Source organism: Ursus americanus, chromosome 10 (assembly GCF_024610735.1).
Source record: "Ursus americanus isolate L20-20 chromosome 10, mUrsAme1.1.p, whole genome shotgun sequence".
NCBI lineage: Eukaryota > Metazoa > Chordata > Mammalia > Carnivora > Ursidae > Ursus > Ursus americanus.
Window position 1 is genome coordinate 29,858,088 of NC_142136.1, and position 23,474 is coordinate 29,881,561.

General features: G+C 40.9%; 1 protein-coding gene across 3 annotated transcripts in view; it reads left to right on the top strand.

Annotated features, from left to right (window-relative positions):
• The window catches only part of LOC123801137 (uncharacterized), a 41,337-nt gene that overhangs the window by 4,096 nt on the left and 13,767 nt on the right, over positions 1 to 23,474 (top strand). The window contains exons 3-5 of one of the 3 annotated variants that reach the window (XM_087865071.1): positions 1,089 to 1,212; positions 2,211 to 2,311; positions 3,187 to 3,257. In XM_087865071.1, the coding sequence (XP_087721197.1) occupies positions 1,089 to 1,212; positions 2,211 to 2,311; positions 3,187 to 3,199 (238 nt within the window). In that variant the 3' untranslated portion in view covers positions 3,200 to 3,257. The remainder of the gene's footprint in view (positions 1 to 1,088; positions 1,213 to 2,210; positions 2,312 to 3,186; positions 3,258 to 23,474) is intronic. The other 2 variants (XM_087865072.1, XR_006782124.2) reach the window with 2 other exon arrangements.

Here is a 23,474-nt window from a genome sequence, read left to right on the forward strand (position 1 = left end):
TTTTGGCAGCTCCCACTGCCTGCTGCAGGGGGCACAAATGGATCCTTGGAGAGGATGAAACCCTCCCACTCTTGCTAGGAGATACTGGCAGACAAGAGATATTTACACCCCCATTCCTGTGAAAGCTGCAGCAAACTTTGAAGAGCAAACTCTCCCCACGAAGTCGAGATGTCCGATGACTAGGCTTTCTAATGTAAAAACATCGGGGAAGTATTCATAAGTCTACCAGAGCTTAAAACTGCTTATCCTATTAACCTTACTATGCATTAAAAAGTTGATTAAAATCAGGCTTGATTTTTACTGTATCATTGTGCTCTTTCTATTTGAAAGGGATTCATGCAGAGCTATACACTTAAAAAGAGGTGTATGTTTTTCTAGAGGTGGATTTCTTCTTAACTGTAGGTCCTCAAAACCTTTTATAGCTTTTTCTGTATCTGTGCACCTTTTTGAGTTCCAGTGGTTAGAAACATTTTTATAACAATAAAAAATATTTCCATAAAGAATAGTCCTGTAGAAATGTTCTTGATCTATTTTAATATGCATGGCAACTTCAACTTTTATTCTGTCCCCACTGGATAAGACTAGAGTGATAGTGAATGATTAAGGATTGTGTTTTAGATTACATATATTATATATATGTAATATAATATATAACATATATAATCTATTATATATAAAATCTAAATGTATAGACTCATAATAAATATATATAATCTAAAATGCAATGTGAAAACAATATATGCTCATAATTTTACTTTTTCTTTGAAGTCATTATAAGCTGCTAAAACATATAAAAACAGAATACTATGGAGATGGGGAGCTTAGGTTTTGTGAATATGAAGAAAAACATTTCTTGAAATGTCTTCCTTTAAACTGTTATCATTCCTAGGGGAATATTTTGGCTTTGATGTTTTAATGGGTCTGGAAGTCATTTTAGAAGTGCCAGCTTCCTCTATTCTTTTTCTTGATTTTATACCCTCCTCCAGTCATAACACTGATGAAAATTAAAAGATAACATTGGTCTGTGGGGAGGAAAAAGGCCTCTCCCACATTTTGATCCCTGTCTTTCATTCCATAATCCTCCTCAGTAGGGGAGCTAACATCCTGTCTCTGCCAGCTGAGCTTAGAAGGCAAAGAAGAACATTGGTAATAAGACTTAGAAGTTGTCCCAAGCTAATGCCGGAAACTATAAAGGACATCTTGGTCTCCAGGGTGAGGAATTCATTTTACTCTTAATTCAGGCCAGCCCGCTGAGAACTACCATAAAGTGGGAACAAGAGATTCAATCCCCACACCACAAGATGTTCCTCAGCTGCCCCTGTTTTCAGCTGAGAAATTTCACATGCTCCCTGTCCCTCCACCCCCTGCCCATGTTCCCAAACTCCTGCATCATAGAAATTTCTGCAAGGTTTGGGCTGCCAATGTCAAATACAACCACAGCTGCACTTAATGCCAGAAAGTAAGGGTTGTAGTGTCCCTACTCCATCTATTACCAAAGAGATGGATATAGGAGCCCTGTTTTGTTAAGTATCAATGTCTGGCCTTGTCTCAAAAAAAAAAAAAAAAAAACTCTTTACTACACTCTAACAGCTGTGCTCAAAGGGAAGCAATTGTCCCTTCCTTATAAAGAGCTTCCAAAATGCCTTGCCTGTAGGTCGGCCCATATTGTACTCTCTTCAAACATTCTCCATAAAAGCATTGGGGCACAAGAATCCTTTGGTCTTATTTCTACTTTCCCCCCTTGTGTTGTATGCTCAGAAATTCTTGATATAAAAATGGGCCTTCCCATTGATTCAGAGAGTGGACTTAAACATACCAAGAGCTTTGAGAATCTTGGCTGAGATGGTTTAATTTATGTGTCAACTTAACTGGGCTCAGGGATGCCCAGATAACCGGTAAAACATTACTTCTAGATGGGTCTATGAGGGTGTTTCAATAATACATTAACATTTGCGTAGAGAAGATGAGTGTCTGAGGGTGTTTCAGTAGTAGATTAGCATTTGCCTAAGCGAAGAAGATGGCCCTCGGCAGTGCTGGCGGGCAGTAGCCCATCTAGTGAGTGCCTGAGTAGAACTCAAGGGCAGAGTGGAAGGGCAGATTTGCTCTCTGCTTAAGCTGGGACAACCATCTTCTCCTGTTCTCAGACATTGGTGCTCCTGGCTCTTGGGCCTTTGGATTTGGACTGACACTTTGCACCATTGGCTCCCTAGGTTCTGAGGCTTCGGGTTTGCGCTGGACCTACACCACCGACTTTCCTGGTCCTCCAGCTGGCAGATGGCAGATCTTGGGGCTTCTCAGCCCCCATAATCATGTGAGCCAATACTTTATAATAAATCCTTTTAAATATACCTATATATACACTATTCGTTCTGTTTCTTGGGAGAACTCTAACCAAGACATTGGCTAAATGTCATAAAGTTCAAACCAGTCATGTGACTGAAGAGCTGAAAGAGCTTTTTGGGGACAGTCATTAAGAGGAGACTCTGAAGTCAGGATGTATGGATCCTAGCTTTTTCCGCTCACATTACCTGTACATCTTGGGGAAGTTACTCAACATTGATTTGCTTCAAATTCCTCAGCTGTAAACTGGGAGTATGAATAGTTGTACCTAACGAGATTATTGTGAGCACCACATGAGACATGTGCAAAGTCTTTAGAACAGTCATAAGAATAGTCACATGTTAGCTATTATTTAAAAATTTCCCATCTTCCCACCTGCTGCCATTTCTCCTTGTCCCTTTCTCTTTATTTTCTTTCTTTTGAAAGATTTTATTTATTTATTTGACACATATACACACACAGAGCACAAGCAGGAGGAGCAGCAGGCAGAGGGAAAGGCAGAAGCAGGCACCCTGTTGAGCAGGGCGCCCAATGTGGCGCTCGATCTCAGGACCCTGAGATCATGACCTGAGCCAAAGGCAGACACTTAACTGACTGAGCCACCCAGGCGCCCCTTCCCTTTGTCTTTCTTGACCATATGGGATAGGTCTTCATACTCTTGACTGTGCAGATCCCATATATGCATGATAACAATGCCCTGTACTCTGGACCTATCTTCCTCTTATCTACAAATGAAAACCTTTTCAAGTAGGTCCTCCATTTAGGATATAATGAAATAATTCATCCTAAGATGTTAATGACTGAAAATATCTCCTCATGTTTTTTCTTCCCTTTGTATTTTAACAGGTACAAGTCCTAATTCAAAGGCATGAATCCCTAAAGGGCAGGCTTTAAGATGGTGTGTATTTCCATTGGTGGTAAGTGCAAGGATTTTTCTGATATCCTTCAAGTTACACATAGAGGATAGTGGTCAACTCTAGCTGTTTAAAGGTCTAATAATTATCTCCCTTCCCCATTTAAGACTTGTCATCACTACCATCATCATCATCCTTGTTGTCATTGTCATCATTTGAATAAGAACTGTTTATTTGAGCACTTGCCTTGGTATTTTCCCAGATTATCTGAATCCTAAAAATCTCCATAAGGAAGATATTACCATTCCCTTTTTTTACATATAAGAGAACCAAGTCTCAGAGAAATTAATTGACTTGCCCAAAAGCACACAAGTGGTAAGTATTTGCGAGTTGAGCCCAGATTGTGCTCCAGGTCTGTCTGGCTCTGAAGGTCATGCTGTGATTGCTGTAGAAACGGAACGGACAGGTACCTGGCTCATGTCATACCTCCTGTGGACAGCTGTCGGAGAATGTGCTCAGGGCTCAGTGTCTGCCTCTTCTTCTGATTATCCTCAGTTCCTAGAACACTGCCTTGTTCATTCCATCCCACTATATGTTTGTGGGAAAAATAAATGGATGTGTGAATGCATACCTCAAGTCTGTATTCCTCAAGGAATGAGATGGAACCAATGACTCTGTTGGCTGTATTTATTAGTTGTCATACAATGGCCTTAGAAGTATCAGGGAAGTAAACTACTCATCCACTCTTCACAGACCATTTTAGCAACGTTGGTAACTCAGAAATATCAGGTATCTGAATCACAGTCATTTGCACCTTATGCAAACAGCACTGCCTACACTTGCAAACAGTATCTGACAATTATATAATTAATTTGACCATGGAGAAGAGTCATTCCTAGACCCACACTAGGACTTAAATGATTTCGCTTAGGTGGTATCCCTTGTGCAAATTGACTGATTTCTGTCAAATCTTCCATGCCCTCTGTGCTTTACCTGTCCAACTAGAGGTGGTGTAGCCTATTGGTCTCAGGTTTACTGTATTCTGAGTGCAGTCCGGCTGGCAGTGACTTCAGCGTAATGGGGGAAATGTATTTCTCATTGCACAGTGAGGCTATTGCAAGTTGCATGGTAAAACTCTGCAACTGCTTGCTGTGCTGAAAATGGGTCTCATGGTGTCCTATATTTTACTGCCCTACAAACCAATTACTGAGCAATAATGAAAATAGTAATAACCAAAAGCAGAGATTTGGTGTCTCTACAAATTCCTGCTCCAAAGATTAGCTTTCGATTTTTAACCAAAGGAGTGGTGTGTGGTGCATATCTAAGAGATTTCCTTTTGATGTTTTGGACTTTCTATTTTCAAAAGAACTCGAAAACATTATACAATATTGATAACGTTCAAATACAGTACATAGCTGAGCCATTCGAAGGGAGAATGCCGCTGTGTCTCTCTTGAGTGATTTCTAACTTCAAAACAACAAAAATATAGCCACAGACTAAAACTTGAGAGCAAAGATTGAATATTTCAAAGCATGGCATAATTTTTTAAAGAGCCCAAATAAAAGATATATTTGGGATTGAAATAAATTGCAAAAGTGAGACAGTAAGCTAATTTTTAAAGTTGATTTAGAATATAGAAATAGTTTTGTCACTCTGAACTAAAATTACAGAAGGCGCAACTGATAATGTGTGCAGTTGCTTGGAGACATGCAGAAAAGCCAACCAAGTTAAAAAACATTAATTACATTGTAATTTGCATGGTATTTTGTTTCTTCGGTTGGTTTCTTTCAGGAACTTTGTCGTTTTCCTGATGAAAAGGTACTACAGCTTTTTTAGTAAGTAAGCCAGGTGCGTTCATGTAATAGATTAAAATTGCTCCAAAAAAGGCAATTAAAGTCAAATGGATCTACAACCAGCCAGTAAAGGCAGACATCCTAAAATGGCATTTTCTTTTGCTGAGCAATCGAGAGAAAAAAAATCGCCATACCTTATTTTTTACTCCAAATAGTAAAAAAAAAAAAAAAAAAAAAAATGCTTACTTTACTAGTCTCTGCTTTGTGCACTGCTGATTGTGCTGATACGTGAATTACTTTCCATATATTGATTTTCTGTTGAAATGAGAATCTGCAAGGTCCTCTAAAATGGATGGGCAGGGTCGTAATGTCTATAAAGTGGTGTGCTGGTACCGATTCAGAGAATCTCCCGCTTTCAAGCTGCATGAGCCTCATGGGTGCCTCATGGAAGGAAACGAGTTCACCCGGCAGACTGGGTGTTCATGGTACTGGAGGATTTTATGAGCACCCTGGACAGCAACTCTTGTTACCCTGGGTATTCCTGAAGTGAGACAACACCACACAGGGACTATGCACCTGTCACCAGTGTGACTGCTCCGATGATCTAGATGCTGAGTCTGGTCCATTTATAATCCAACATAACCACCAGGTCACCACAAAGGCACGAAGGGACGTGCTGCTCATCAGTAAAATAAAACCTAGGACCTCTTGGGTCAAGCTCTGGAAGAGAATCTCCAAAGGGGCATAGTCAGCATCCAGTTGTCTAACTTTTCTCTTAGAGTCTTCTCACTTTAATTCCTGTTACCATTAGGGATACATTCAATCCCTTAAAGGGACTTTGATTTTCTTGTAGAAGAGCAGAGATGGACTAGAGCTTTCAAAAAGGACTTTTTAAAGTACTAACAGTAAACACAGGTATAAAATACAGAAGTTCTAGGCAGAAAATTACAGCCAGTATTTACAGTATTAGGGTTTTCCTGCTATGGCTGACCTGATCGTTGCTCCAGAAAGAACAACTTAGCCAGATGCCTCATTTCCCAGCTTCCCAGTTGCATTTCACTTCTGTTTCCAGAAAATGCTTTTATTCACACGGTCCCTTTGCTACAGGGCCAAGAAGGGGTGTTTTAACTCTGATCCCCTCCTGAAGCCTTCTATTTCTTTTTGGTTTCTAATCTTAGGGAGAAGCCATTACCTAGGAGAATGCCAGAACAGGGTACATTTTCAGGTGAAAACTGACTCTATGTTTAGGAAATATCTTGGCCTCTAGAGCCACAAATAAAGTATTTCCTTAAACTAGCTCATAGACCGTATGTATCAATTCGGTTGTTTTTGGTCACAAGTAACAGAAACTTAACTGGCTTGAATGTTGAGGAAATGTATCGGAGGACTTAGCAGAAGCAGGGCTGGCTTCGGGATAGGTTGATCCAGCAGCCTAGGGTGCAATTAAGGATCCAGATTTTTTTCATTTTGTCTGAAATGACAAAATTCACAAATGACAAAGTTCACAGCATAGGCTCCATGCCAAAGCTGGATCCCTGACAGTCATGAATGTTCTGCCAGTAACAAATGAAGCTCTGTTTTCTCAAAAATTTTGGCAGAAGAGCGAGAAAGCATTTCTACCTGTGACCCTCCCTGCAGACTTGCCCCTGATGGCTCTTTGTCCTGACTCGAGTCACACACCTGTTCCTGAGCTGATGGCTGTTTCCTGGGAAGTGGCATGAGCTGTTGGCTTGGGAGGGCTTCCAGATGCTTGTATGGGTGAAGAGAGTTCCATTCTTGGCATAGACTACTTAGTGCTCACTCTGCAGCAGGGGCAAGTCTCTAAACTGTGTTGATGATGTGCAGTGAGGAATGGCAGAGTAAGCATGGGACAGTCCACGAAATGTGTATCCGTCCACAAAAATTCATTCTTGACAAATGCTGATTGAAAGACTACTCCAAATAACACTTGACTTTTTTAACAAAGAGGCTCAGTAAGGATTATAAATGTGTGTATTGTGTGGTAATCTCTTTGGTCTAATGGACATCTTGGAAGTTTGGAATCCTCAAGGATATGTGGAAGAGAATGGGAATTCTGGTTTTTTTTTTTCATTAACTTTTTTTTTTTTTTAAGATTTTATTTATTTATTTGCCAGAGAGAGAGAGAGCATAAGCAAGGGGAGTGGCAGGCAGAGAGAGAAGCAGGCTCCCCACTGAGCTTGGAGCCTGTTGCAGGACTCGATCCCAGGACCCTGGGATCATGACCTGAGCCAAAGGCAGACAGTTGACCCGCTGAGCCACCCAGGCATCCTTTTTTCTCATTAACTCTGCATACATATTTACCCAGAGAGGGGGATCTTAGGTTGGGTCTGTTCAGTGTCAGTTAACAAGCACTCTGACCACTTCACCTGGTGTCATGCTTCACATCCCCATACAGACCTGGGGCTTGTGAATTCCTTAGGACAAGGGGATTTTCCACAAAAGTCAGGTTGATAGAGACCAAGCAGAGTCTTGGGGCTCTGATGCATGTCACTTATGCTGGCTGGTCAGCCAAAGGAAAGTCCTCGTTGAACTCCAATGGAGAGGATAGCTGGTATAGCTCTTTGGTGCAGGCACCGGGAGATGGGCTGGTTTATGGGCTCTGACCATATCTCTGGTGCTTCTGGGTGTTAGCAATGGCCTGGGTTGCTGGGTGGAGGCTGGGCCATCTTTGCACCCTGACTTGACTTCAGTCTGCATGGTCCCTTCACAGTGCAGCCTCTTGTCCCAGGCTCCACTGTGTGTTGTCTCCACGTGTTCTCTTTTTTCTTCCTCAAGACAGCCCAGTGAATTTCGTTTCGACCCTTGCTCATCACGTGTTCTTTTAAATCTGTCATCTATTCATTGAGCTGTTTCTTTTCTTCCTTAAGATTTTACACCTTAAAAGCCAGGGAGAGACTCCTACTTGCAATTCTCTGTTTATACATGCATATCGATTGAACTACTTATTTAACCCGCTTTCACAGAATGTAGCCATTTTCTGTGCCTTTAATTTCGAGTTAGTCTCACTATTTATTCTTCTTTGAAAATTACATGCCCTCAGAGCCCTAAGGACTGGAATATTTTTTTACAAGATGAAATAATAAATCAATATGATACCGTGGGTCATTTATTTCACATTAATGGCTTTGAGCCAGTTAGATAGTAGATGAGATGGCTCTCAGAGAATCTTTTTAACTTTCCTGAGGTAAACATCTTATATAAACTTGACTTGAATTTTAGAGGATTTTTAGAAATCAAAACATTCTATGCCTGATTTAAAGGGATGCCCTAATATGATCAGTTTATTTTTTACATCATTTTCCTTATTTATTTTTTTAAAGATTTATTTATTTACTTTAGAGAGAGAGTGTGCAAGCTGGGGTTGAGGGGAGGAGCAGAGAAAAGAGAGAGAGAATCTCCAGCAGACTCCCCACCAAGCACAGAGCCCCAGGGGGCCTCCATCTCACAAACCTGATATCATGACCTGAGCTGACATCAAGAGTCAGACACTTAACTGATTAGGCCACTTAGGTGCCCCTCATTATCCTTATTTCTAATACATCAGTGATGCATTTAAATCAATAGCACAGTATTTTATATATGTAGTATCAATATGACCAGTATTCAGAATGCTTTTAGAGAATATAGAGTGTTTTCTTATTTTTTATCTCAATTATCTTTAACCTTTGATGGCAGGTAAAATTATTATGTCTGTTTTATAGAAATTTAAGCGACAAGCTCAAGGTCATGCGTGCAGTGTGGTCTAGCCACTGCTTAGACAAAGAGAATCTAATTCCACTCTTTCCACTGTATTTGCCACTGGGAAATCCCCTCAACTAAAATCTCAATGTTCGCTTGGCCTCCATGATCTCTTTCCTTTTTTGGCTGGGAAAGACTCAGTGGACACTAAGAAAACTTTTAGGTGCATTTGGACAACATGAAAAATGATTTTGTAGTCTCTGTGCCGAGGAAGAATGCTAAAAGGGATTTTGTTCTTTTTGAAAGGATGCCCACTGCTGTATAATGTGTAGCGTGTTGATTCAGGGACTGATCTATCTCATTTTTGTTAAAGGACAACACTATTCCCTTACAATTATATGCTAATTAGTTTCTTAGACACTCCATCTGAATGGCAACTCAATGCCAATGACCTAATTGATATATTGCAAACTTCATTGTCCCAGGCCTGTATTTTACGGGCGCAGAAGGAAAGGTTTAAGTTGAGAAAGAGAAAAGCAGGCCCCGCCAGCTCGGACCTGGCCTGGCATTGTCAGCTGGGCATTGCTGTTGCTAGGAGCTGGCCTGAACCTGACCGCCAGGCCTCGCTGCCGTCCTGTTGAACAAGAAGCTCCCAGAGTACCGTCAGGCGAGGCCGCTTTGTGACCATGCAGAAGAGAGACACAAAACAAGACGGCTCTGCAATCTTGTCCACACACAACCAAAACAAGGTCACTGCGCAAACCACAGGAATACCCAACACTCCCTTATCCTGCCTGCTGTGAGTGAGCACTGCTTCTTTACCAATCACAGCTCTAGCCTGCCTTTGTACTCCTCTCCTATCTAGAACAGGATTCTAGAATTACAGAGCTCCTCCTGCTTCCTGAAAGTATCCAATCCTGAGCAAAGCTTTACTCCCTGAAACTTCCCCCAAAGTCACCTAACCCCAGCCTGATACCTGACTTAAGTTCTTTTTGACATCCTCTTAACTGAGATGGACGTGGTTCCTCATGGTGTGTGGTCTCCCTTACTACAGTGAGCAAGAAGTCTAACGTGTTTAAATACAGATGTGTTCCTCATTGATTTTGGCGGGAGGGCACTGACAAGGTTTAGTTATTTGACTAGAGGAAAGATTTAAGTACATTGTATTCCACCATTAACCTCTTTTAGTTATACACTGTATTATCTGGGAGAAATCTGGGAATCATAGAAGGTTATCTGTGGCTTTCGCGTTGATAGAAGAGTTAATAGATTAACTCTATGATCTCCATAGAGACCACTCCCACCCAGGTATTGACAGTTATTTAGAACTTGCACCTTAATTCAGGGTCAATAGTAAAGATTTTGGATGGTTCTTACATCAGTTTGCAGTGGGTAAATGCGAGCTCTACCTTGGAGCTCTTTTTAGTGTCTAGTCTACACCCCACACCTGCTATTACTAGCTGGGTGACTTTGGAAAGATATTCCACTGTTTTTGAAATGGGGATGATAGAGTAACTTAATTTATATGGATGTTGTGAGGATTGAGTGAAATGTTATGTCGTGTCGTAAGCACTCAGTATATTTTACCAATCATAATGATATTTACTCTTGTCATGACCTGGGGTGGTGTGTTAGTCAGCTCAGGTTGCCTCAACAAAATACCACAGACTGAGTGATTTAAACAGATTTCTGTCTCACAGTTCTGGGGACTGGAAATCTGAGATCAAGGTGTCAACGTAGTCAGTTCTGGTGAGAGCCCACTTCCTGGCTTCTTTCTCACCCTGTCCTCAAATGACAGAGAGAGAGAGAGAAGGAGAGAGAGAGAGGAAGTTTTGGGGTCTTCTCTTATAAGGGCACTAATCCCATTGTGGCAGATGGGATGGTGGACCTGCCTTCATAACCTCAACTAAGCCTAATTAACCTCTCAAATGTCCAACTCTAAATACCATCACACTGGGGGTTAGGACTTCAACATATGAATTTTTTGTGGGTGGGGGGGTTCATACAAGTAGCCTTACCTTTTATAAATTACAAATTAGCTATTTTAAAACCCAAAACCCAAATAATAATTTTTGGTGGTCAGTTCCTAATACTGAGCTGGAATATGTTTCAGTGTTAAATACAGTAAGTTCTGTGGGATAGGCCTAAAGTTTATATGGTTCAAGGTTATACTTTCTGAGTCCCTGATGGAGATTTTTCATGACCTTTCCCATCTCTACTTCCCCCAACCTCTCTGGGTTGAGGCAGAGTGGCTTTCTATCAGGCCTGGAGCACTTATCAGACTTCTCAGCTTTTGTAAGTGGTTCCACCCCCAGCTGGGCTGACTCAAAAATCAAGTGGCTCTGGATTTAACTGAAAAGATAGAATAATGCACTCCAGGTGCTTAGCAGGGATATTATCTCAAACTCCCTGCCACTTACTGTTTATTAAAAGCTCGGTTTAGAGAACTAATACTTACATATTACAACCCATTTATTCCACTACATCTTCTAAAATCCGCCCTCTATTTAAGTCGGCGCACAGGATAGCTGAGTTCTTGGATCGTATTATTTCAGCTCATGTAGGACTGCTTTTACAGGTTGTGTTCTGTCCTTGTGCCCTCAGCCTGCGCGGGCAGATGCTTCAAACTAAGGTCTTATACCACACGGTGCTAAATCCCGTGACTCGTGTCCAGGAAAGTAGTGGGTGCTCGGTAAGAATTTGTCACGTGAATGAGTAAACGAATGAATAAACTAGTGAATAAATAACTCTGTAAGTTCACCTCAGGATATTTGGTATTCATTACTGTTCGTTACATTTATTAGGATGTTGAGGGAAGTTTCACACAGGACTCAGTACTAAGGGTAGAGGCATTTTACCAATATTTTTTACATTTAAAAAAAATTAACACATAGTAAAATATACTTCTGGGGGTGTACAGTCAGCAGGATGCAAGGTCAGTACGTATACAGTAAAATTTTAGTATCTGTTTTCAGTAACCATCACCACAATAGGATAGGACACTTCCATCACCCCCCAGAACTCCTTTAGGCTCCCACTTTATAGTCCTACCTCTCCCCCATCTCGTTAATCCCCAACCACCGATCGGTTCTCAGGCACTGCAGTTTTGTCTTTTGGACAATGTCATATAAATAGAATCATACAATATGGAACCTTCTGAGATGGCTTCTTTCAATCAGCATCACGCCTTTGGGGTCAGCCAGGTTGCTGTCTGCATCACTGATTTCCTTTTGTCTTCTGGCTGAGGAGTACCCCGTGCTATGGCCGTGACATTGTTGATCTCCTCACCCATTGCAGGACATGGGGGTGGCTTTCAGTTTTTAGCTATCAGAATTAAAGCTGCTGTGACCATTGATGTAGCATTTTTTTGCGCGGACATGTTTTTGTTTCTTGGAGGCAAGAGCTAGGAGTGAGAACGTGGGCACCATAGGGGAAGGGTATGTTTACCTTCCTAATAAACGGTGCCACTGTTTTGTAGAGCGGTTGTGCTGTTTTGCATTCCCACCAGCAATGTCTGAGAGCTCCCGCCGCCCTGCGTGCTTGCCAGCCCTTCACACTGTCAGTAAGTTTTGTTTTGGACATTCTAATAGATGTGTTCTAAATCTCATCACCGTTCTCCTTGGCAGCTCTGTAATGGCTAACGATGTCCGGGGTCTTCTCGGGCTGATCGCCTTCTGTATATCCTCCTTTACGAGGCCCTCAAATCTTTTGCTCATTTTAAAAAAACCCTCGGGATTGTGTATTTTCCTACTGTTGAGTTTTGAAAGTTCTTGACATATTTTGGATAAAAGTTCTTTGTTGAAAACATGATTTGCAAATATTTTCTCGCAGTCTGTGGCTTGTCTTGTGTTAACAGCGTCTTTCACAGAGCAAACACTCTTATTTCTGATTTGGTCCGATTTACTGTTTTTTTTTTCTATTATATCTAAGAAGTTTTGCCCCTTTTTGCTTTTGCCATAAAAAACATCACAAATTTTCTCATTTTTGTCTGAAAGTTTTATAGTTTTGACTCTATATTTAAGTCTGAAATTGTTTTGAGTTAATTTTTGCAGAAGGGGTAAAACTTTTGGTTGAGATTCTTTTTTTTTTTTCCTATGAATGACCAATTGCTCTGTACCGTTTGTTGAAAAGACTATCATTCCTCCATTGAGTAACATTTGCATATGTCAAAAACGAACTGGTCATATTTGTATGATTTTATTTATGAATTCTCTATTCTGTTCCATTGATCTCTATGTCTACCCTTTGCCCAATATCACACTGCTTGGTACTATAAGTTTATAGTAAGGCTTAAAATAGGGTGGTGGGATTATTCCAACTTTATTCTTAGTTTTCAAAATTGCATCAACTATTTTAATTCCTTTGTTTTTCATATAAATTTTAGAATTAGCTTGTCTGTATCTACCAAAAATCCTGCGAAAATTCTGGCTAAAATTATGTTAAATCTAGTTTAGAGAGAATTGGTATCTTAAAAATATGGTGTTCTCCAGTCCATAAACATGATATGACTATTTATCAAGGTCTTCTTTGATATATTTTGTCAGCATTTTGTAATTTTCGGTATACAAATTCTATATATGTTTGGTTAGATTTATGCCTAAATATTTCATATTGGTGGAGCTATTACAAATGGTATTTCTAAGAGATTTCATTTTCTAATCGTTTATTACTAATATAAATATGATTGATCTTAGTGTGTTGACTTTGTATCCTACAGCCTTGCTAAACTCGTATATTTGTCTTAGGAGATTTATTGTAGATTCTTTGGGATTTTCTATGCAGACAGTCATGTCATCTATCAATAGAGAGATATTCTCTCTCTCTTTCCAGGCTGTATGTGTTTTAGTTTTTGTTCTTGCCTCATTGTCCTAAGAATTCCAGTGCAATTTTGAATCGAAGTGATAAGATGGACTTTCTGTGTTGTTCCTTATCTTAGGAGGGCAGTATTTAGACTTTCACTATTCGGTATGGTGTTAGCTGTGAATTTCTTGTTGATGTCCTTTATCAGTCTGAGGAAGTTCTCTTCTGTTCCTAGGTTGCTTAGAGTTTTTATCACCATGGGCACTGAATTTTGTCAAATGTCTTCTCTGCATCAATTGATACGAACATACGCTTTTCCTTCCATAGGGAGTTAAAATATTGTAGATACATTGACTGATTTTCAACTGTTAAATCAGCTTTGCATTTGTTGCGATGTGTCATAGTTTTTATATATTGCTGGATTTGATGTACTGATATTTTGTTGAGGATTTTTGCATCCGTGGTTATCTCTCTTATTCAGTCTTTTGCTTTCAGTATGAGAGTAATGCTGGTTTTATGAAATGATTTGTAAGTGTTTCTTTCTCTTCCATTATCTGGAAAAGATTGTTTAGAACTGATGTTACTTCTTTTTTTAAATGTTTGTTACAATTCACCCGTGCAACCATATGTATGTAGAGATATTTTTCTGGAGGATTCTAGAATAAACTAAATTCTTTTAAATTTGTTGAAGATTTTATAATGATCTGGAATATGGTCTATCTTGCTATATCTGTGGGCATTTAAAAATAATGTGTATTCTGCTGTTACCAGGAGGAGTATTCTATAAATGTGTTCCCATATTTTGGCCTCCATGATTTCTAATGAGAAATACATAGTAATTAAAATCATTGTTCTCATATAAGCAATGCATCCTTTTTCTCTGGATGCTTTCAAGATATCTTCTTTGTGCTTAGTGTTCAGCAGTTTGATTATAATGTGTCTGGGCATGAAGTTATTTATATTTATCCTTTTTGGGGTTCACTGTACTTTGTGTATTTCATAAAATTTGGAAAGTTTTCATCCATTGTTCTATTTTAAATATTTTGTTCTACATTATGTTCTTTCCTTTTATTCTGGACTTCTTTTGACATAAATATTAGATCTTTTGGTATTGTCCCATAGGTCCTTTAGGCTGTATTCATTTTTTCAAAAACAGGTTTCCTCTGCGGTGTTCGAACTGGATAATTTCTACTGATCTACTTTCAATTTCATTGACTCTTCCCTCTGTCATCTCCATTGCTATTAAGCCCATACGGTAACTTTTATTTTGGGTGCTATGTTTTCTCAGTCCTAAAATTTCTATCTCGTTCTTCTTTCAATCTTCCATTTTCTTTGCCAAAATTTTCTAACTCTGTTTCAACTGTGTTTGCAATTTCTTATTGGTGCATTTTTATAGTAGCTGCTTTCAAGTCTTTGTCAGATAATTTCAGCGTGTATGTCACCTTGGTGGTGACATCTGTTTATTTCCTTTTCCCACGTGAGTTGAGATTTTCTTGGTTCTTCATATACTGAGTAGATTTGGATTATATCCTGGACATTCTGAATATTGTGAAACTGTACATATTGCTTAAATCTAAGGGAAAGTGTTGGCATTTTTGTTTTAGCCAGGAATCAGCCCAGTTGGGTTTAGGCTGCCCATTTTCACCAGTCCTCTGTTGGACGTGGTTAAATATTCTCCCATTTTCAAAGCCTTTTCAGTGCTATTCATATCGGTCTAACATGTGTATCACCCAGTGGCTAATTCTGGGTCCTGGGTGGTGGTCTATATCTTGGTTCAGTTCTTAAAGTTTTTACTATGCTGTTTAGGATAAGATCCACCCATGTCCAGCTCCAGGTGAGTCTCAGTGGTCATAAATTACCTTATGGAACCAGTTTCCTGAGTTCTTCCATCTCAGTGACCTCCTTGGTGCTTTCCACTTCTTTAGAGATATTCTTTTCAGTCTTTCAGTCAGGAACTTAGGTCTTTACCACACACTGCCACGCACTCCCATGACTGTGCTTGTATCTGGGGCCAAGAGGTGGAAGGAAAGGAAGAGAAAAAAAAAAAACAATAGAGGTTTACCGCATTCTTTTGGGACCACAGCTCCTCCAATTAGGGAAGAAACTTCCTTCCACAGAGTTTTGGATGTGTGCTCTTCTGGATGCTGCTGCTGTTGGTACCAGCAGACTTCCTTCCCACTCCCTGAGCTGAACTAGTGGTCTCTTCTGGGGGCTCTCTCTGTTCTCATTGCTACCTGCCTCTTCCAGTGTTTCCTTCAAGTCCTGGCTGGAGCTACTGGAGAAAAACAATGGTAAACTCACTATCAGTGTAGCAATACTTTGGATTTTGGTCTGCTTTCCTAATATATCTGCTACTTTTCTAGATACTTAATAAATCTGCTTTCCTGATATTCCTGCTACCTTTCAAAGTCTTTAAATAGCTGCTCCCTGCATTCTGTCCAGATTTATAGCTGCATATTCAGTGGGAGAGACAGGGTGGTGAGAGTTACTCCATTTTGCCTAGAACTGAACCCTCTTGTAGTTTGTTTTTATATTCTGAACATAGTGACCCATGTAAGTAACAGTTTCTCTTTCCTCATCTCTCAGAACGTTTAGTGCCAAGTTTGGGCTAAGCTATCCCCACCCTCCCATTACTCTGTGGTGTTTTGAATCCTTAGCCAATTGTCATGTCTCAGAAATTTGAGAAAGTTTTAGGGAATCTAGGTAAACAACTCCATCTCCTAAACCTCGCCTTTCTCCTGTGATCCCCCTTGAATCTTAAGTGTGTGTATGTGTGTGTGTTTTACACTCTGAAGAATCTTGTTATCTAGCTAGGATGAAAGGGCAAAAATGTGATTCATTCTTAGAAGATTACTCAGTTTTCTGAATACAATACGGTATTCAATGTGTTCATGCTAATGCTCGTGGTGTTTTTCCTATGTAGAATGCTTTTGCAATCTTTTAAGACTGGAAAACTCCTATTCACGCTGCAAAGGCCTTGGAACAAATTTTTATGTTTTTCACTTTCTTTAACCGGTCTGCCCCAGGTACAGCTGGTTGCCTCTTTTTTTATGCTTCAAGAAAGCATCATTCACCTACCAGCATTTTTATGCTGTGGTATATTTCACTATTGTTTCCAACTACCTAGTCTTCCTTCTGTACGAATATCATACATCTCCACCCTTGCCATGACTCTAAGTAGGAGTATGTCCCATACTCAGGATGAACCATGTGACTTTCTTTGGCTGATGGAATGCATGTGGACGTGATTTATGCCCTTGCAAACAGCAGCTTACGTATGCTGTGCGATTTGGTTCCGCCTTTTGCTCTTGCGGTCTGCCATGAGAACAGGACCTTGATAGGGGCTCTCCTCTCAGCCTGTGTCATGTCTCAGAGTGAGAACACACAAAGAACAAAGACAGAGCCCCAGCTGACCTGTAGACTCATAAGTGAGAAATAAATACTTGGTTTTGAATAAGCCACTGGGATTTTTCAGGTTTTCTTTAAAAATATATTATTACTTCGCCAAATCTGACTAGAAATGTCCTATTTCCCCAGCTGGACTGGTCTATAGGGTCAGAAATTCCCGGGGCAGAGCTGGAAATGTAAGAGGACTTCATGGAAAACAGGCAACCGAAAGACCAAAGAAGACAATGGAACCAATGAAGATTTCACAATAGGAGGCCCTGGGACCCCTGGTGCTTCCAGCCTGGGGTCTTCCAACCCTCCTGGGGCAAGTTAGATCAGACAGACTGGGTCAAGTCCGGTCTGAATATATACTTTGGAGTGGCACACTGATTTTTGTTTTTTTGTGCCTTTTTTTTTCCTGATTCCAATTGAATCCAGAAGTAGCCAAGTATAATTCACAAAGGCATATACAAATATAACCTATACTTTAGTGGGATTTGATCCAGGAATCAGATGGCTTAAGTCAACTCAGATTCTGATAAGCTGGATAACCTTGAGCAAATCACTAATTTCTCTTTTCATTCTCATTTCTATTATCCATAAAAAGGAAGGGGGATAAGGGTGAATAAGAGTTGGATTACCCATTTTCAAAGGTCTCTTTTTTAGTGTAATCACGTTCTGGTTTCTTTTTCTTTTCTTTTTTTTTACACTTTTCCTTTAGTTTGCATGCTGACACAGTTTAGTGTACTCACGGAAGGGCCCAAGTCATCATATGGAAGGCTCCTGCATAAAAATCCCATTTCAAGTATTTGGCATATGATTAGAGTGAAGACCCGCAGATTGCATCACTAAACAGAATCCCCAGTAGCTCAGTGGTTTGGGCGCCTGCCAGGCCGGGAGCGAGCATCTCGGCATCTCGGCTATAAGCTGCCTTCTCAGCTTCCTCCCCAGCTCCACGTGGCCTCTGCCTGCCACTCTCAGCTCCCAGCCTGGTGGTTTCTTTGTCCTGGCCCTGGCCCTGGCCAGGACTAATCGTGATTCACTCTTTGCTGCCTGCTGCCTCTACTACTCTGAATGGAAGGCAAAGAGACTATATGTTTGGCTTCTTATCCGCCACTGATGAAAAGTGCTGCTGGTCCTCACTGTCCACAGGCCTCAGAGTTGTGCACAAAGGCTCACAGAACCACCGAGCTGGAATGGACATCGCTCAGCTCAATCAATTCAGACAGGAGACGTCAAAACCTGGAGATTGTCAATCTTACATACTTACTCAATGCAGTCCCAGAGCTAACTACAGGCAGCGTTGGAGATAAAACTGGCTCTATGTACCCCCACACCATGTTAATGTGCTAAAGATTGAAGCTTCGGGAATCTAAGGACAAAATAAACTATATGATAAAATGCAAAATGTTCCCTAAATTTTACTGGGTTAGAAGCAGAAGAGTGATCTGGTAGTTTGGTTTCTTTCTCCCTAGTTCTTATTCTTCTCTGCCCTTAAACATGTAATTTTGGTCAGAGCACTCAATAACAAGCCATCTTTAAAAAGCAGATCATCAGCTTTTAAATAGCAACGACTAAATACTACTACTACCAAGGAGGGGAAGAAGGAGGAGCAGGCAGAGGAGGAGAGGAGAAGGAAAGAAGAGGAGTAGAGGGGGAGGAGGGGAGAGGAGGGGAGAGGAGGAGGACAGAAGGAAGAAGAAGAGGAAGAAAAGAAGAAAGAAGAGGGGGAAAAAGAAAGCACAGCAAAAAACCCAGTAGGCTGTTGGTTTTATGAGGATCACGAGACAACTGACAAATCACTCAGCCCCCAAGCCTCAGCTACTCCAGTTATCAGTTATGTATCATAATTCATGCTTGTAACATCCTTTGAAATATTCAGATAAAAGACTCTAAAGGGACAAAATAATTAAGATGATTAGTTACAGCAGAAAAAAGTTGAGGTTGATGTTCTGTGTAGTGTCTTTCATATTCCGTTATTTTTAGTTCTTATCCTCCTGATTGCAGCTACGTGAGATGGACTAAGAGACGTAGATAGGGTAGACCCGGTAGCAGGGGCAAAAACCTCGCCCCGGCTCAGCATCTGTCATGGGCTTTTCCTGCACTGCCTTCGTCAACATTTCTAACAAGCCCCTCACAGAAGGAAAGGTAAGGAAACTGAGCTCAGTGAGGAGACATTTCTCAAAATCATACATGACCCAGACTTGCACACAGACCTTTCTCCCTCCAAAATCTGTGCCCTTGAGATAGGTGCATTTTTTCTCTTGCTTTGCACACATGTCTTAAAGGTAAGTAGGACAAGGGGCGTGTAGTGAGGCAGGAAGGATATGTATACAAGATCGTGCGGCCCTCTGTGCACGTGTATTCATTCTCCGTTGCGGGCATTGCTTGGCGATCGGTCTTGAGGTGCTGTGGGTTAGAGACGAAGCTGAAACTGTCGCCAACCTCGAGGTCCTGTGAGGGGAAGCAGACACTAGACAATCTCAGGAGACTATTCCAAGTACTCAGATAGATGTGAACAGAGCCGTGCTGGCTCTGAAATATTTATGAAGAGGGGTGATTTGGGATGGTCAGTTGGCTGTAAATGTCCCCGCCTCTGAACATTCCCACCTCCTTCTGTGTCCTGTCTTATGTTGCAAAAGGCTAGAAAGCTTGAGTCTCATTTCCCCAGACTCTCTTGGAGCTAATATTCTCTGTGTTAGATAGGTGCTACCTATCGCGACTTGGAAAGGAGACGAGAGGCCGAAGCCATGTACGCGTCCGCGAGGCTCAGGGTCGCGAATGTTGAGGGGCAGTTACAGCAGCCGAAACCACTCTGTCTCTCGCTTTGTGGGATTCGTAAGACAGTTGTAGTGCCTGCAGCAGTGGGGTTGAAGGCAGGGTCTGCCTGACCCCTATGGTAGAGTGTTCTTGAACCCGGTAGTTCCATGGACACCCCCTGGCTCCTTCTCCTACAGCCCTTCCAACAATTTTATCAGCACTTAATTCTTGTCATCAATCCCTTTCTCATTTATGTACATAGAATAGGATATATTTCCTGCCCTCATGCCTGACAGATATAAAGAGGTTTAGGGAGAGGAACTGGTTGCTTTGAACCCATTCCTCGGGACTTAACCTGGAGAAGTCGTTTGCATGGCAAGCACCTTGTGTTTCTGTAATTGTGTGTTTATTTTGATTGGCTTAGGGCGGAGAAGCACATCAACTTCGAGAGACTGTAAAAGCCACCCCAAACAATCCCTGCGCTATCTCCCTAGTCTCTGTAAACTACAGAGACTAACAAAGGCACTGATAAGGTAATAGTAAGTCTGGTCCATGAGAATGGGATCGGGAGGTAGGGAGGCTCGTCAGGGAAGACCCTACGGACTACGGCTCTGGAGTTGGGTCTTGGGAGATGGTGGCCGTTTGCCCGCAGATGTGGGGAAGGCAGGGTATGTCGGGTAGAGGAGTGCAAGGCTCAAAGCCTGAAGTACAAGAAGACGTCGGGCATCTTCAGAACCGCACATCGCTCCGTGTGACGAAGCACAAGGGGTTGGCAGAGGGACACCTGGACAGGTCCTCACTGGTCAAACCTGCAGGTCAGGCACACCTCCCCACGGAGTCTGCGACGGGTCCTGCAGGCCGTGGGGACATTTTGATCGGTTTTCAGCCAGGAAGAGACATGGTTGGTTTGAATTTGGGGAGGAACATTCTGGCAGCAGCTGTGAGGATGGAGAATGAGATGGGGGCTGGGGTGGGGGGGGTGGGCAGGAGGACACTTGGGAACTCCAGGGAGAGAAGATGTGAGATGGCAGAAGCCTCGTTCCCATGGGCTGAGGAGTGCAGACTGAGGTGGTGTCACCCGGAGCTCACGCTAGCACCCAGAGAAGCGCAGTTGGGAAGCAGAAGTGGGGGCCGTAAATAGAAGGCTACAGGGGCGAGAGCACTTTTTGTTTGTTTGTTCAGTGTGGGACTTTACAAGCTTATAGAAGAAAGAAGGAAAGAACTAGAAATACAAGAGAGGCAAGTTTATTTGTATATTTTTTATGAAGCTTACTTATTTTTAACTTTTTTTAAAGTAGGCTCTGTGCCCAATGTGGGACTCGAACTCATCACCCTGAGATCAAGAGTCACGTGCTCTACTGACTAAGCCAGCCTGGCGCCCCTTTTATGAGGTTTAAATAAATGTCCATACTATACTGAAATAAAGCCTAGATTTTTCTAATTATAAAAAATCAAAACCATAACATACTAGAAAATAATATAGGGAGTAAGGTTTATAATCCTTTGATGGAGAAGTGTGGTAGACAGAATCAAAGCCCACAGTAAAAGATGTCCATATCCTACTTTTTGAAGCCTAGTAACGTGTGACCTTACTAACCAGATGATTTTGCAGATTGATTAAAGTAGGGATGTTTAATTAATGGAGATGCATAGATTATTCTGGGTTATCTGGTGGGTGCAATGTAATCGCGAGGGTCTTAATCAGTGGGAAGCAGGAGGGTCAGCATCAGTGACAGAGATGGGAGATTCGTTAAAGGAAGTAGGTGAGGGAGAGAGATTTGAAAATGCTCCACCACTAGATTTATAGATGAAGGAGCATAGGTGATGAGCCAAAAATGCAGGCAGCCTCTGAAGCTGGAACGGGAGAGGGAATAGATTCTGCCCTAGGACCTGCGGAAGACATGCCGCCTGCCAACACCTTGAGCGTAAGACTTCCGAGCTCTAGAACGGCATGCTCATAATTGTGTTTGTCGTAAACCACAGGTTTGTGGTGAGTTGTTACAGCAGCACAGAAAGCTAAGATAGGCAGGTATGAGGTGGAAACCAGGAGACAAAGGGGGGAAAAGGATATTCTTGATTACATCACGTATTTATATTAGTTTCAGATCGCAGGCCTGCTAAAAAGCCATCGAAACCGAGAAAGGTTACACAAAAGGCAATGAATGTGCAGACAACAAAAGGTTAACAGCAAAGCTATGGAAAGCACGCTCAAATCAGTATAAAGAGACTAATCCAATAGAAAGTGAGCAAAGAAAAATAAATTGGTAGTGTCAGAAGAAATCCAAAAATCATAGGTAAAAATGTGTTGCTAAGAAATGCAAATTAAAACATTGAAATAACCTTTCTTCATCTGGACAAGCAGCAGTGATTCATTAGACGCTTAGCACTGGCCAGGGTGTAGAGACGAGGCATCGCCATGAATTCTAGGTGAGGTTATAATTGGTCAAAGCTTTCTGGAAGGTAATTTGGCAGCTATTACTTAAATGGTAACTGTATATACTCTGATGTAGTGATTCCATTTCTAGGATTTCATTCTTTGGAATTGCTGACTCAAGCAAACAGATATGCAGATAAGAAATGTTTATCGTAGCAACGTTCGTACAGAAAAAAGTGGAAATAACCTACCATGAGTATAATTAGGAGATAGTTTGAAAGGTGCTTGCTGTATTCAAGTAATGGATTACTGTGTTGCCTTTTAAAAGGTTGAGGTAACTAGGAACAAATATTTATAATACACTGACAAGTGACCAAAGTTAGTTGCAGAATAATATGTACATTTTGATTCTATTATAAAAATGTGTACATGTGTCTTATGTGCATTTGTTAATTTGTTAATTACATGCATATATAATTTGTATCAGTGCAGGCATAGGAAAAATGGATCAGAATTTATAAGCAAACAGTTTAACAGAGGAAGGGATGTGACTACAGGAGACTTGTACCTTCTGATCTATTTATTTCTCTATCATTTGAATCTTTTTTTTACATGTGCTTCTCTACTCAGGAATAAAAAACTCATAAAACAGAGTATATTTCTGGGAGAAGTTTAATGACTCTTAAGCGACTCATAATTGGGCATAGTGGAACACATTTTTCTCTTGGTAACAAATGACCAATCTGGTTACATGTGGAAAAAAGAATCTAGCAAATTATTATTTTTGCAGAGTAGACAGCAAATAACTACTTGTTGGGTGAATAAATGAGTAAGTAGAAATAAATTGATATGTTTTGTTAGCTAAGAAAGGAGAGGCTCTATAAATCTCTGAGAGGAACTAACAATCATTTCTTTGATGCTTCTTGAGGAGAGAGAGGTGTTCAAATATCTCTCCAATTCTTTCTTCCTTCCTGCAGTTCCTGAAGCTATTCTCAGTGTCCTGACATCGATTTGGAATTTCCATATAATGCAAGCTATAAACATAACCTATCAGGGAATTGAAGCATAATGTTTCGTATTGCTAAGGAAATTATTTCAAGAAGAAATTCTGGAGGAAATCATCTTTGGAGTCAAATATTCTGAATTATGTGAACCAAGTAACAGCAACTATATTAAGTGAGGTTTTGAAAGGCATTTAAAAAGCTCTCATTTAAAATATGATTACAGTTAATTGCATGGCACTATTTAAAAAAATAAGATCAATCTCAACAGTTAAAAAACGATTTTGGCCATTAGCGACATCATGAAGGTGAGTGAGGCTGAACATTCATATAACCCATTGCAAATGGACAAATGGAATCCGGAGATTGAAGTTTGCTGTATGTCTGAGGAGGACTTAACAAGATTAGACCTTACAGTTGAAATTTTAGAACTGTTGTCTATTCACATGGCCTCCAGAATGCCCCC